This window comes from Thalassophryne amazonica, chromosome 4, assembly GCF_902500255.1.
Source record: "Thalassophryne amazonica chromosome 4, fThaAma1.1, whole genome shotgun sequence".
Classification (NCBI taxonomy): Eukaryota; Metazoa; Chordata; class Actinopteri; order Batrachoidiformes; family Batrachoididae; genus Thalassophryne; species Thalassophryne amazonica.
The window spans coordinates 128170168-128186753 of NC_047106.1; the positions used below are offsets into that span (position 1 = coordinate 128170168).

General features: G+C 42.6%; 1 protein-coding gene across 1 annotated transcript in view; it reads right to left on the reverse strand.

Moving 5' to 3' along the window:
• LOC117508715 (unconventional myosin-VIIa-like) overlaps nucleotides 1-16227 on the reverse strand; it is a 289667-nt gene extending 273440 nt beyond the window's left edge. Inside the window, exon 1 of the mRNA XM_034168534.1 lies at nucleotides 16075-16227. Coding sequence (XP_034024425.1) covers nucleotides 16075-16179 — 105 coding nt within the window. The 5' untranslated portion in view covers nucleotides 16180-16227. The remainder of the gene's footprint in view (nucleotides 1-16074) is intronic.
• Nucleotides 16228-16586: the final 359 nt, after the last annotated feature.

Below are 16586 nucleotides of genomic sequence, written 5' to 3' on the forward strand. Positions count from 1 at the left end.
ACATCAATATTTAGCAGATCCTCCTTTTGCAGAAATAACAGCCTCTAAATGCTTCCTATAGCTTCCAATGAGAGTCTGGATTCTGGTTGAAGGTATTTTGGACCATTCTTCTTTACGAAACATCTCACGTTTGTTGGTTTCCGAGCATGAACAGCCCGCTTAAAATCACACCACAGATTTTCAATAATATTCAGGTCTGGGGACTGAGATGGCCATTCCAGAATGTTGTACTTGTTCCTCTGTATGAATGGCTTAGTAGATTTTGAGCAGAGTGTAGGGCAGGGGTGGGCAGCGAAAGCCAAGACACTGCAGGTTTTCCTTGCAACCAGTCATCTCTGCAGGTGGGTTGCTGATGAGCTTCTTCCCTGAACATAAACACCTGATCATTAATGAAATCACATGCTGAGGTAATTGGTAGCAAAGAAAACCTACAGTGTGTTGGCCCTTTATGGCACGCCTGCCCAAGTCATTGTCTTGTTGAAAGAACCAGCCCCAGTGCAACTTCAACTTTGTCACTGATTTATGAACATTGTTCTCAAGAATCTGCTGATACTGACTGAAATCCATGTGATCCTCAAGATTCCCAGTACCTGCACTGGCCACACAGCCACACAGCATGATGGAACCACCTCTAAATTTTACTGTAAGTAGGAAGTGCTTTTCTTAGAATGCTATGTTCTTTTTCAGCCATGCATACTGCCCCTTGTTATGTCCAAATAACTCAATTTTAGTTTCATCAGTCCACAGGACCTTATTCCAAAATGAAGCTGGCTTGTCCAAATGTGCTTTAGCATACCTTAAGTGACTGTGTTTGTGGCATGAATGCAGAAAAGGCTTCCTCTGCATTACAGCATCATACAGCATCTCTTTGTGTAAAGTGCGCTGTATAGTTGAACGATGCACAGAGACACTATCTGCAGGAAAATCATGTTGTAGGTCTTTGGAGCAGGTCTGTGGGTTGACTATGACTGTTCTCACCATCCTTTGCGTTAGCTTACCTGAGATTTTTCTTGGCCTGCCACTTCGGGCCTTAACTAGTACTGTGCCTGCGGTCTTCCATTTCCTCACTATGTTCCTCAGAGTGGAAACTGACAGCTGAAATCGCTGAGATAGCTTTTTGTATCCTTCCCCTAGACCATAATGTTGAACAATCTTTGTTTTCAGGTCATTTGAGAGTTGTTTAGAGGCTCTCATGTTACCACTCATTAGAAGAGATGCAAAGAGGGGAAACATTTGCAAATGGCCACCTTAAATACCCTTTCTCATGATTGGATTCACCTGTGTAAGGAGGTCAAGGGTCAATGAGCTTACCAAACCAATTTTGTGTTCCTATAATTAGTGCTAAATGTATTCAAATCAATAAAATGACAAGGGCGCCCAAATTTATGCACCTGCCCAATGTTGTTGAAATAATAATTGCACACTTTCTGTAAATACTAGAAACTTCATTTCACTTCTCAAATATCAGTCTGTTCATCTGCTATATGATATATTTAACTGAAATTTCTGATCCAGACAACCAGTGATTTATAAAGGAAAATCATGAAAATTATTAGGGGTGCCCAAACTTTTGCATACAACTGTAATCCCTGCTGAAAATATGTCTTAGAGTAATTTCCATTCTGTTAAAATAATGGACAAACAAATATGCTGGCAGTGCAGCCACTATCAAATGATGTGATATTCTTCTACACCTGGAGTCTCCAAACACTAGCTCAAAAACTTGTCAACTCTATTTTGTAAGGATACAACTGATGATCCCAGCATAGAGAATCACAACAACTGTAGTCTAAAGGCCTGGGCCGCATCCTTGGTGCATCTCAAAGACCTCTCAAAGAGCTCCTAACGTAGCCTAAAATATCCTGGCAAGGACTTCCAGCCTCAGACAGAGCCAAGAAGTGTCTGAGAGCAAGTCTAGGCAAGGAGTTGACACAAACTCCTATCTTAGTGAAGAGGTGGGTTTGACCCCATTGCTAGGTATGACGTGGTCATGTAAGAGCTGTGATTGGTTGTCACAGAAAGGGATGGGGAAATAAAAAAATAAATATGCTCTGCATTCTTACATATGAATTAACAGTAAAATCAACCGGTCATATAACTGCATTAAGAAATGTGTAATCATGAAAATAATTTAACATCATGATGATGATTCTCAGCAAAATTAAATTGGAGCGACCACCGGGCTGGTCTCTAAACCTGTAAATTCTTGTGCTGCAGCTTTATGGGAGTTCTGGGTTTTGGGGTTTTTAAATGTTGCTATTGTGGTTCATGTTTGTTTAAAAATGTTGTTAGTGTTGTTGATTTATTGTGTTTTTGTAGTTCAATTGGTTTAGTGAGTTAAGTGTCACCGTGTTGTCACCATAAGAGAAAAGTGTATCGAGTTTGATGCCATTCTTGTGTTGTTTTATCTGAAAAATAAGAGCGCCTCCTCTCGGCAGAGTGCCAAAAAGACAAAAGCTCTCGCTTGTCTTTCAAATCTTGTATTCCTCTGTGTCTTTTCTGCCATCTTGTCTGTTTAAGACACTCTTAGGCTTCTTAAAAGTCCCCCCTCCTCTTACCAGTTTGGCACCTTAGAAGCTCTCTTAAGGCCTCAGGTGCTTTGTGTACAACTATCATATTACCAAGGGAAAATTCTAAGAAATGTCTAAGAATTCGAGGAATTCTAAGATTTTTCTTAGAATAACGTCACTAGCAGATTCGGACTGGTAATCTGTGATTTTGGGCATTTGCCCGGTGGGCCGCTGCACGTTTAGACGTGTGTGGGCCGGCCATCCCATATTTATAGAGATTATGGAAATATACAGTGTTCTCGAACCGCGCGCTGCTGTCAACACAGGAAAATCCGTGATCGGTGAAGCTACAGCATTTAATCAGTGCAGCTGCAGAGCCACTTCCTGAATTTGTGTCAAAATAAAAGTTCTGTAGTGTTTCATACACGGCGCAGTCTTATTCTAGGTTTCAGTTTTGTTTCCGTTTGATCACACAACGGAGACTTACATCGAGCACAATGACTGACATGACCAACAGCCAATGACAATGGAGAAGCATACAGGGTGGCCAATCAGATTGCAGGAAGAGCAGGCGGCCACTCCCGCCCGTGTGAATGGATTGAGTCCTCGGCGCCTGGACTTCTCTCCGTTCTTCTACTGATACAAGGTTGGAATTGTTTGTTTTATCTTAATTAACTGTGCTTTACTTTTGTTAATCTTTAAATGCAACAGCTACGGACTTCAGCTCCTTAATTTGCTGCTGTGTGAATCCTAGCAGTGGTTACACATTACCTCTCTCTCTCTCATCTCCTCTCATCTCTCTCTCATCTCTCTCTCATCTCTCATCTCTCTCTCATCTCTCTCTCTCTCTCTCTCTCTCTCACACTTTGGAGACACAAAAACTTTTTTCTGCTTGTGTGCTTTTGCTTCCGTTTTGTCAGACCCGGCGCCAGAAAAAAAAAAAATCACAGGGGGGGGGGTCGCCCCCCCCCCCCCCCCAAAAAAAAGTGCACACCGGAGGAGATGTGCGCTCCTGGAAAGCTTGTGTATTTACGCTGCACCGTTGTAAGAGACTGACTAAGAGTGAAGAGTGATGACAGTATTTTTTTAATTATTATTTGAACGTATAGACGCTCGGTCAAGTGATCTCCTGCATACCACAGAGCCGGTGTTCTGTCGAGATGAGATGCGCCAACTTTCGACACTCTGAACTGTGATGTACCTTGGCATTGTCCAATAGGAATGACGCGTCGGGCCAAAACACAGAAGACTCGTGGCAGAAACCACTGATCTGTACAAAACATTAACGTGTGACAGGACTGCTCATTTAAAGAGCAGTTTTCTGAAGAAAAAATCATTGGAATGTTTTTTTGTTGTTGTTACCTCAAAATTTCTGATTACTGTTTAAAAAAGTTTAGAACACTTAATTAAAAAGTAATTAAAAGAGGTAAATAAATCAATAAATGGTTCTTTAGAAACCTTTCATCTGTATTAAAACCACCTGTTATTTCAGATTAGATAATTTCTTGTTTAACTTAAGGAACCTCAGACATTTATTTTTAGACAAATAAAATAACATGGAAACTTGTATATTTTTTTAAGTCTGGTAGATTATTTATATCTTATTTCAACCAGAAAAACAAACACTAAATAAATACAAATGTTTATTATAAATGCAAAAGGAAATAATTTAACAATGACTGCAGTGTGATTGTAAAGTAGGATTTCTGTGACATAAACCTCATGATGTTTTATATATATATATATATATACACTCAACAAAAATATAAACGCAACACTTTTGGTTTTGCTCCCATTTTGTATGAGATGAACTCAAAGATCTAAAACTTTTTCCACATACACATATCACCATTTCCCTCAAATATGTTCACAAACCAGTCTAAATCGTGATAGTGAGCACTTCTCCTTTGCTGAGATATCCATCCCACCTCACAGGTGTGCCATACCAAGATGCTGATTAGACACCATGATTAGTGCACAGGTGTGCCTTAGACTGCCCACAATAAAAGCCACTCTGAAAGGTGCAGTTTTGTTTTTATTGGGGGGGGGGGATACCAGTCAGTATTGGTGTGACCACCATTTGCCTCATGCAGTGCAACAATCTCCCTTCGCATAGAGTTTGAGCAGGTTGTCAATTGTGGCCTGTTGGAATGTTGGTCCCCTCCTCTTCAATGGCTGGCGAAGTTGCTGGATATTGGCAGGAACTGGTACACGCTGTCGTATACCGCGGTCCAGAGAATCCCAAACATGCTCAATGGGGTGAACATGTCCGGTGAGTATGCCGGCCATGCAAGAACTGGGACATTTTCAGCTTCAGAATTGTGTACAGATCCTTGCAACATGGGGCGTGCATTATCCTGCTGCAACATGAGGTGATGTTCTTGGATGTATGCACAACAATGGGCCTCAGGAATCTCATCACGGTATCTTTGTGCATTCAAAATGCCATCAATAAAATGCACCGTGTTCTTCGTCCATAACAGACGCCTGCCCATACCATAACCCCACCCGCCACCATGGGCCACTCGATCTACACACTGACATCAGAAAACTGCTCACACCACACGACGCCACACACACTGTCCTGCCATCTGCCCTGGACAGTGTGAACCGGGATTCATCTGTGAAGAGAACACCTCTCCAACGTGCCAAAGGCCAGCGAATGTGAGCATTTGCCCACTCAAGTCGGTTACGCCGATGAACTGGAGTCAGGTCGAGACCCCGATGAGGACGACGAGCATGCAGATGAGCTTCCCTGAGACGGTTTCTGACAGTTTGTGCAGAAATTCTTTGGTTATGCAAACCGATTGTTTCAGCAGACTGTCCGAGTGACTGGTCTCAGACGATCTTGGAGAGGGAACATGCTGGATGTGGAGGTCCTGGTCCGGTGTGGTTTACACGTATCTGCGGTTGTGAGGCTGGTTGGATGCACTGCCAAATTCTCTGAAAACGCCTTTGGAGACGGCTTATGGTAGAGAAATGAACATTCAATACACGAGCAACAGCTCTGGTTGACATTCCTGCTGTCAGCATGCCAACTGCACGCTCCCTCAAATCTTGCGACATCTGTGGCATTGTGCTGGTGATAAAACTGCACCTTTCAGAGTGGCCTTTATTGTGGGCAGTCTAAGCACACCTGTGCACTAATCAGGTGTCTAATCAGCATCTTGATATGGCACACCTGTGAGGTGTGATGGATTATCTCAGCAAAGGAGAAGTGCTCACTGTCACAGATTTAGACTGGTTTGTGAACAATATTTGAGGGAAATGGTGATATTGTGTATGTGGAAAAAGTTTTAGATCTTTGAGTTCATCTCATACAAAATGGGAGCAAAACCAAAAGTGTTGCGTTTATATTTTTGTTGAGTGTATATATAGTCATTTAAACTTGTAATTTTGTCAAAATATGTAATTGCCTTTAATGTTATCCGGACGCCCCCTCGTGGCGCCGGGTCCGCGTTTTGTACTATGATCAAGGTGAAATGACAGTGAAAGTGTGTGTTCATGGTGTTTAGGTGTATAGTATTTGTTCATTGGGGGTTCGGTATGGACGGGTGGGTGTGCGTGTTTGGGGGTGGATTCGTCGGGCCAATAGTGGGCTGGTCCAGAGGAAAAATGCCAGGGCCGAAATTTGTTCCCAGTCCGACCCTGGTCACTAGGAGCTATTTTTAGCCTTAGGCTGCTTTGTGGATACAGGCCCTGTTGATTATAAAGGCCCAGCAGCACTCTGAATTAGTCATCCAAACACAACAACACTTTTGCAGAGGCAGCTGAGGAGATCAGATCAATTACAACAGCAGAGTACAGGTAAATGGTTCATCAGTCCAAACAGCACAGAGACCTTAAATGGCGTAGCAGAAGAATATTTCCCCATACAAGCACACAGATATCTGTCATACCAGGCAACCAAATCCAGAATCACCAGGCAAGGCTCAGCTAGCACAGAATTACAGTTTAACACAGAGGCAAACACAGAGAAGCAAGGTGAGAGAACAGGCATGAAGTCTGAAGGCCGCAACATACAGTGGTAATAAAGGCTGACAAACTGTTAAACATGGAAGTGCAGAAACATGTGAACCGGAACCCAGGAAACAGGAAACAGAGCTAACAGAGGAAATGTCAGAATAAAGCCCCCAAAATATTAACAGAGAGAATTATGAGTGGTTGCAAGATAATCTGACAATGAGTAGAATAAAAGAGATCATAAGGAATAGTTAACACAGAGGAGAATATCATTAGGAGGCAATCCATCAACAAGGAATAATAATAATACTACGTGGGTGACAGTACTATAAATAAAGTAAAGTAACCCAGAGACTAAATAAGACACACAGAAACATGACCCCATGACATGACTCCTACAGAACATCACTGGACCTTCCAGAACATCACAGGATCAGGAAGGGAAGTTCAATGGATGTTCCAGGAACATCAGAGTGGCTGTGATGGAAACATTTATCCAAAATAATAGCCACCAGCTCCCACAAGCAATCATCAGGACTATAACTGTCCCAATAAACTATAACCTGATGTCCACAACCACGATGGCACACAGGCCAAGAGACGTTTACAGCAAAAGCCGGTGAACTGTCCACAATCTAGGTGGGAGGCGGGCCAAAACAGGACACAAAGAACGAGAACTGACAGGTTTTACCCATGAGAAATGAAACGTGGGTGTACACAAAGAGATCAAGGGAAGGAAAAAGGTAAAGTGGTAGGTCGGACTAAGAGCCTTAGAAACAAGAAATGATGGTTTGTAGGATGACTCTGGAGGTGAAGAAGAGGAAGTGAGTGAGCTGAAGGAGGATGGTTGTTCTTTGAAATTCAGGAGGTGAGACGGGTAGCAAGAGAGGCAGTGGATGGAAGTAAAGTGATGCTCGACAATTAACTTCAATCAATCAATCAATCAACTTTTTTCTTATATAGCGCCAAATCACAACAAACAGTTGCCCCAAGGCGCTCCACATTGTAAGGCAAGGCCAAGCAATAATTATGAAAAAACCCCAACGGTCAAAACGACCCCCTATGAGCAAGCACTTGGCCACAGTGGGAAGGAAAAACTCCCTTTTAACAGGAAGAAACCTCCAGCAGAACCAGGCTCAGGGAGGGGGCAGTCTTCTGCTGAGACTGGTTGGGGCTGAGGGAAAGAACCAGGAAAAAAGACATGCCGAGAAGGGGGGGCAGAGATCGATCACTAATGATTAAATGCAGAGTGATGCATACGGAGCAAAAAGAGAAAGAAACAGTGCATCATGGGAACCCCCCCACAGTCCTACGTCTAAAGCAACATAACCAAGGGATGGTCCAGGGTCACCCGATCCAGCCCTAACTATAAGCCTTAGCGAAAAGAAAGTTTTAAGCCTAATCTTAAAAGTAGAGAGGGTATCTGTCTCCCTGATCTGAATTGGGAGCTGGTTCCACAGGAGAGGAGCCTGAAAGCTGAAGGCTCTGCCTCCCATTCTACTCTTACAAACCCTAGGAACCACAAGTAAGCCCGCAGTTCTGAGAGCGAAGCGCTCTAATGGGTAATATGGTACTACGAGGTCCCTAAGATAAGATGGGACATGATTATTCAAAACCTTATAAGTAAGAAGAAGAATTTTAAATTCTATTCTAGAATTAACAGGAAGCCAATGAAGAGAGGCCAACACGGGTGAGATATGCTCTCTCCTGCTAGTCCCCGTCAGTACTCTAGCTGCAGCATTCTGAACCAACTGAAGGCTTTTTAGGGAACTTTTAGGACAACCTGATAATAATGAATTACAATAGTCCAGCCTAGAGGAAATAAAATGCATGAATTAGTTTTTCAGCATCACTCTGAGACAAGACCTTTCTGATTTTAGAGATATTGCGTAATGCAAAAGGCAGTCCTACATATTTGTTTAATATGCGCTTTGAATGACATATCCTGATCAAAAATGACTCCAAGATTTCTCACAGTATTACTAGAGATCAGGGAAATGCCATCCAGAGTAACGATCTGGTTAGACACCATGCTTCTAAGATTTGTGGGGCCAAGTACAATAACTTCAGTTTTATCTGAGTTTAAAAGCAGGAAATTAGAGGTCATCCAGTCTTTATGGCTGTAAGACAATCCTGCAGTTTAGCTAATTGGTGTGTATCCTCTGGCTTCATGGATAGATAAGCTGGGTATCATCTGCGTAACAATGAAAATTTAAGCAATACCGTCTAATAATAACTGCCCAAGGGAAGCATGTACAAGTGAACAAAATTGGGTCCTAGCACAGAACCTTGTGGAACTCCATAATTAACTTCAGTCGTGAAGAAGATTCCCCATTTACATGAACAAACTGTAATCTATTAGACAAATATGATTCAAACCACCGCAGCGCAGTGCCCTTAATACCTAGACATGCTCTAATCTCTGTAATAAAATTTTATGGTCAACAGTATCAAAAGCAACACTGAGGTCCAACAGAACAAGCACAGAGATAAGTCCACTGTCCGAAGCCATAAGAAGATCATTTGTAACCTTCACTAATGCTGTTTCTGTACTATGATGAATTCTAAAACCTGACTGAAACTCTCAAATAGACCATTCCTCTGCAGGTGATCAGTTAGCTGTTTTACAACTACCCTCTCAGAATCTTTGAGAGAAAAGGAAGGTTGGAGATTGGCCTATAATTAGCTAAGATAGCTGGTCAAGTGATGGCTTTTTAAGTAATGGTTTAATTACTGCCACCATTAAAGGCCTGTGTACATAACCAACTAACAAAGATAGATTGATCATATTTAAGATTGAAGCAATAAATAATGGTAGGACTTCCTTGAGCAGCCTGGCAGGAATGGGGTCTAATAACATGTTGATGGTTTGGATGAAGTAACTAATGAAAATAACTCAGACAGAACAATCGGAGAGAAAGATTCTAAACCAAATACCGGCATCACTGAAAGCAGCCAAAGATACCGATACATCTTTGGGATGGTTATGAGTAATTTTTTCTCTAATAGTCAAAATTTTGTTAGCAAGAAAGTCAATGAAGTCATTACTAGTTAAAGTTAATGGAATACTCAGCTCAATAGAGCTCTGACTCTTTGTCAGCCTGGCTACAGTGCTGAAAAGAAACCTGGGGTTGTTCTTATTTTCTTCAATTAGTGATGAGTAGAAAGATGTCCTAGCTTTACGGAGGGCTTTTTTATAGAGCAACAAACTCTTTTTCCAGGCTAAGTGAAGATCTTCTAAATTAGTGAGACGCCATTTCCTCTCCAAACTTACGGGTTATCTGCTTTAAGCTACGAGTTTGTGAGTTATACCACGGAGTCAGACACTTCTGATTTAAAGCTCTCTTTTCAGAGGAGCTACAGCATCCAAGGTTGTCTTCAATGAGGATGTAAAAACTATTGACGAGATACTCTAACTCCCTTACAGAGTTTAGGTAGCTACTCTGCACTGTGTTGGTATATGACATTAGAGAACATAAAGAAGGAATCATATCCTTAAACCTAGTTACAGCGCTTTCTGAAAGACTTCTAGTGTAATTAAACTTATTCCCCACTGCAGGGTAGTCCAACAGGGTAAATGTAAATGTATTAAAAAATGAATCAGACAGAAGGGAATTTCAGGGAATACTGTTAAGTCTTCTATTTCCATACCATAAGTCAGAACAAGATCTAAAATATGATTAAAGTGGTGGGTGGACTCATTTACTTTTTGAGCAAAGCCGATAGAGTCTAATAATAGATTAAATGCAGTGTTGAGGCTGTCATTCTCAGCATCTGTGTGGATGTTAAAATCGCCCACTATAATTATCTTATCTGAGCTAAGCACTAAGTCAGACAAAAGGTCTGAAATTCACAGAGAAACTCACAGTAACGACCAGGTGGACGATAGATAATAACAAATAAACTGGTTTTTGGGACTTCCAATTTGGATGGACAAGACTAAGAGACAAGCTTTCAAATGAATTAAAGCTCTGTCTAGGTTTTTTGATTAATTAATAGGCTGGAATGGAAGATTGCTGCTAATCCTCCACCCCGGCCCGTGCTACGAGCATTCTGACAGTTAGTGTGACTCGGGGGTGTTGACTCATTTAAACTAACATATTCATCCTGCTGTAACCAGGTTTCTGTTAGGCAGAATAAATCAATACGTTGATCAATTATTATATCATTTACCAACAGGGACTTAGAAGAGAGCGACCTAATGTTTAATAGACCACATTTAACTGTTTTAGTCTGTGGTGCAATTGAAGGTGCTACATTATTTTTTCTTTTTGAATTTTTATGCTTAAATAGATTTTTGCTGGTTATTGGTGGTCTGGGAGCAGGCACCGTCTCTACGGGGATGGGGTAATGAGGGGTTGGCAGGGGGAGAGAAGCTGCAGAGAGGTGTATAAGACCACAGCTCTGCCTCCTGGTCCCAACGCTAGACAGTCACAGTTTGGAGGATCCAAAAAAATTGGCCAGATTTCTAGAAATGAGAGCTGCTCCCTCTAAAGTGGGATGGATGCCGTCTCTCCTAACAAGACCAGGTTTTCCCCAGAAGCTTGCCAATTATCAATGAAGCCCACCTCATTTTTTGGACACCACTCAGACAGCCAGCAATTCAAGGCGAACATGCGGCTTAACATGTCACTCCCGGTCTGATTGGGGAGGGCCCCAGAGAAAACAACAGAGTCCGACATTGTTTTTGCAAAGTTACACACCGATTTAATGTTAATTTTAGTGACCTCCGATTGGCGTAACCGAGTGTCCATTACTGCCGACGTGAATTTACAATCTTACCAAATTTACGCTTAGCCTTAGCCAGCAATTTCAAATGTCCTTCGATGTCGCCTGCTCTGGCCCCCGGAAGACAATTGACATGGTTGCTAGGTGTCCGCTAACTTCACATTTCTCAAAACAGAGAGGTCGCCAATAACCAGAGTTTGATCCTCGGCGAGTGTATCGTCGAGTGGGGAAAAACGGTTAGAGATGTGAACGGGTTGACGGTGTACACGGGGCTTCTGTTAGGGCTACGCTTTCTCCTCACAGTCACCCAGTCAGCCTGCTTTCCCGACTCCGCTGCCCGGGATCTGCCAGTGGGGAACTAACGGCGGCTAAGCTACCTTGGTCCGCACCGACTACAGGGGCCTGGCTAGCTGTAGAATTTTCCACGGTGCGGAGCCGAGCCTCCAATTCGCCCAGCCTGGCCTCCAAAGCTACGAATAAGCTGCACTTATTACAAGTACCGTTACTGCTAAAGGAGGCCGAGGAATAACTAAACATTTCACACCCAGAGCAGAAAAGTACGGGAGAGACAGGAGAAGCCGCCATGCTAAACCGGCTAAGAGCTAGTAGCTGCACTAAGCAGACACCTTGACACCTTCTGCAGAAGTGACATGGGAGAATGCCAGGAAGGTCCTGGGTTTGACATCTGCACAGAGGAAGGAAGACAAGGACACTTGATGTTGGAATGAAAAAGCACAGGAAAGTATAAAGATGGAAACGTCGGAGAGTTGAAGAAAATGCATTAGAGTACAAGAAGCTGTGGTGAAGGTGAACAGAGATGTGACAAAGGATAAGGAAAGTACTATATTGCAAGCCGTGTCTGAAGATGAAAAATATTGACTTTAGCCAGCACTATCTAGTGAAAGAAGCTTTCTGATGCCTGATTCTGCTTTTTTTTTTTCTCTCTGTGTGTGGTGCCTCTCCATCCAGACAGAGAGGGATGTGGTGTCTATGTCTGCAATCTTCCCGTCCTGTGCACCGGCAAAATTTCCTGTATACTCATTTGTAAATTGTTTTGTGTCGCTAGCATGGCCCAGGCAGAGGGTCACCCCTTTGAGTTTGGTCTGCTTGAGGTTTCTTTCTCAGAGAGAGTTTTTCCTTACCACTGTCACCTGTGTGCTTGCTCTTGGGGTTGAGGCAACTTTGTTGTGATTTGGTGCTATATAAATGAAAATAAATTGAAAAATTGAAATTGAAGTTAGTCTTCATGTTGAGAAAGTGTGGTGACACGGACCCACAACAGGGGGCGTAAATGAACGGACAATAGAGGGAGTTAAATTTGAACACTTTACTATTGTGAATGTCACAACCACACACAGCAGATTATATAATAAATACAAGTCAATGGATAAAGGTGTCGTGTGGGCAGGCTCGACGATAGGAGACATCCGTCTGGAGAAGAACCGGAACCATACGATTTCCACCGCCACCGAACCCGAAGGATACTGGAGCCGCCAGGTCTCGAGTCCCCCAGGTGGCCACCGTCTCAGCGTGTCGGATCTGGTACTGCTGGCAAAGAGCAAAGACAGTCAAGTGTGGGTGTGTGTACACCCCGTAACAACAACGGTGGGAATTCCACCTCCACCTCTAACACAAACTCGTGCAGCGTCTGAGTAACCACTTATCTGGTGGGAAGTAGAACGAAACAGTCGCGGCCCACGCCGGTCCTCTGGGTAGACAGCTGCAACAAAGTAGCTCTTGAAATCACTTATTACAATCCGCAGGCAGAGAAAGTTACCTCCAAAGAAGTACGATATCTCGGCGACGTGGTGGAGGTGTCATCCTGCTTTTATCCGGGGTGAAGTGCAGATGATCGGTGACAGCTGTCATAGTTGATGAGTGACAGCTGTCACCCTCGGCTGTTTCCTGTAAGGCGGCAGCGCCCCCTCGTGCCTGAAGCCCGCACTTCAGGCAGGGCGACCTCTGGTGGTGGGCCAGCAGTACCTCCTCTTCTGGCGGACCACACAACACTTCACAACAGAGCTGATCTATATCTTTGCAAGTGACACTATATCCCAGTGGAAGCCTCGAAAATCAAATACAACCCCCCAATTCCAATGAAGTTGGGTTGTTGTGTGAAATGCAATGATTTGCAAATCCTCTTCAACCTATATTCAATTGAATACACCACAAAGACAAAAAAATGTAATGTTCAAACTGATAAACTTTATTATTTTTGTGCAAATATTGGGCAACAAAAGACTGGGAAAGTTGATGAATGCTCAAAGAACACCTAATTGAAAACAGGTGAGTGTCATGATTGGGTATATAAAAGGAGCATCCCCAAAAGGCTCAGCCGTTCACAAGCATAGATGGGGTGAGGATCACCACTTTGTGAACAACTGAATCAAAAAATAGTCCAATAGTTTAAGAACAATGTTTCTCAATGTTCAATTGCAAGGAATTTAGGGATTCCATCATCTGCAGTCCATAATATAATCAGAAGATTCAGAGAATCTGGAGAACTTTCTCCAGATTCTCTCCAAGGCCAAAAACCAACATTGAATGCCCGTGACCTTTGATCCCTCAGGTGGCACTGCATTAAAAACAGATATCATTGTGTAAAGGATCTTAGTGCGTGGGCTCAGGAACACTTCAGAAAACCATTGTCAGTTAACACAGTTCGCCGCTACATCTACAATTGCAACTTAAAACTCTACCGAACGCCATACATCAACAACATCCAGAAACGCCACCGTCACAAAGTAGAAGTGTGCTATGGTCTGATGAGTCCACATTTCAAATTGTTTTTGGAAATCATGGATGTTGTGTCCTCTGGACAAAAGATGAAAAAGACTATCCAGATTGTTACCAGCGCAAAGTTCAAAAGCCAGCATCTATGATGGTATGGGGGTGTGTTAGTGCCCATGACATGGGAAACTTACACATCTGTGATGGCACCATCAATGCTGAAAGATACATCCAGGTTTTGGAGCAACACATGCTGCCATCCAAGCAACATCTTTTTCAGGGACGTCCCTGCTTATTTCAGCAAGACAATGCCAAGCCACATTCTGCACGTGTTACAACAGCATGGCTTCGTAGTAAAAGAGTGCAGGTACTAGACTGGCCTGCCTGCAGTCCAGACCTCTCGCCCATTGAAAATGTGTGGTGCATTATGAAGTCCAAAATACGACAACGGAGACCCCGGACTGTTGAACAACTGAAGTTGTACATCAAGCAAGAATGGGAAAGAATTCCACCTACAAAGCTTCAACAATTAGTGCCCTCAGTTCCCAAACACTTATTGAGTTTTGTTAGAAGGAAAGGTGATTTAACACAGTGGTAAACATACCACTGTCCCAGCTTTTATGAAACATGTTGCAGGCATACATTTCAAAATGAACAAATATTTGCACAAAAACAATAAAGTATATCAGTTTGAACATTAAATATCTTGTCTTTGTGGTGTAGTCAGCAGGTGGAAGAGGATTTGCAAATCATTGTATTCTGTTTTTATTTACATTTTACACATCCCAACTTCATTGGAATTGGGGTTGAAGGACCAAGGATAGATACTTGAGGAACTCCTCAGGTCAAGGGACCTGAAGAAGAAAAAAAGGGGGGGGGGGATCACCAACAGAAAAACTTATGTACTACCTTCTGGGTACCAGCCTTGGCGAGGTATATACATAAGACATCATTTTAAAGTGGTTTGAGCATCTGCTAGATGGGAAAGCTCTATCAAAATGCAGTTCTTCTTCTTTTATACCGTCCATAAATGTCTCAGTGCACTTAAGAACAGTTCCTTTAATGCCAGCACAACTGGACAAGTGAGACAAAATGGTACTACGCCAACTGTATCAAAATCTGCTTTACATCCAAAAGTACTGGAAGTGCAGGATCAACTGCATCAACAATGCAAAAAATTTCATTTAAAAAAGTGCTGCATTATTGCAATTACCGGTAATTGCAATTAATCTAAAATAACACTCATCAGAAACTCCTGTAATTGTTGGATAATAACCTTCTCTAGGATTTTGGATATACATTGTAGTGTGGAAATGGGTGTAAAATTAAAGGGCAACATGGGCTGAGGTTTGTTTCTAAAATCAGATCCTGCACCACATCATGCTTAAAGACTGTAACAAGACAACTGCTATTAATTATAGTGAGAATACGCCACCAACAGTGTCAAAACCCTCTTTGATTAGTTGAGAGTGAACAATGCTGAAGGAACAATTTGATGGTTTGAAATGCCAAATATCAAATGTGAGTGATACTGGCTCAAACTGAGCATAGACAATGAACAGATGGATCGTGATCAGAATGTAGAATATTAGCTCTAATACCAGGAATCCTCTCAACAAAATCAACAAAACTTTTTGTGATGGAATTTCTTTGTTTTTCTGACTTTGGGGGTTGACATTTGGAAGCCGTCTGCTAGTGCAAAAACAAGTCCAATTTTTTTTGATAATTCTGATGATCACTTATAGCACACATGGATCACCAACACAACTCCACCAGAGCTCCATGAGTGCAGTGTGAGGGGTGCATGAAGTGCCATGGGTGCATTTATGTGCACCATCACTCTCATGTTCTGACTCAGTAAGACTCTGGCTTTCAATAAGACCACATTCTTCTGTATCCCACCAAACCCGACACTTGGAGTGTGAGATAATAAAGTGTCTCACACGCTTACACAGCAATGCTACTGAGACGTACTATTAACAGATGAGTCATGAAACAAGAGAACACACCCACGGGTATGTTACACACAGTGAATCCCACAGTACCAACACATACAATTAGAGGTCCTGAACCCTAAAACAAATACACACACACACACACACACACACACACACATACACACATAGAGAGAGAGGTGGCGTACCGGCAGCAGTGTGCTCGGTTTCATCACAGTGTTGACGTTGCGTAGCAGAGCCCATTTGGCCTGATCCTTCTCGTAGAGCTCCACATAGTCTCGACGCTTGTACATCTCCACGTGCACGGTACACACTCAAACACAATGGCAATATCCAGTGGCTGAGGGCTTACGTTCCCCACTGACACAGCAAAACATCTACAAACACACGCATGGATGTGCGTGTGTGTGTCTGTGTGTGTTCAGAATGTCTCCGCTGTCTTAGTGATAATAGGACGATGTGTTATTCTGTGTTTACACTCCCAAATGTCAAAATACCACAAAACCATTGAAACAAAACTAAAATGTGCAAGTTAGGTCCAGTGGGATTGGAACACAATCCGGAGAGTCGTCACAAACACACACTGTAATCCTCAACAGGTCTGGACAACAAGGGTCTGATCAGCTGCTTTTCTTTGTCCTGGCTACATCCCAAAAATAACAACAACAACAAAAAAATAATAATTTTAAAAGACTTAAAA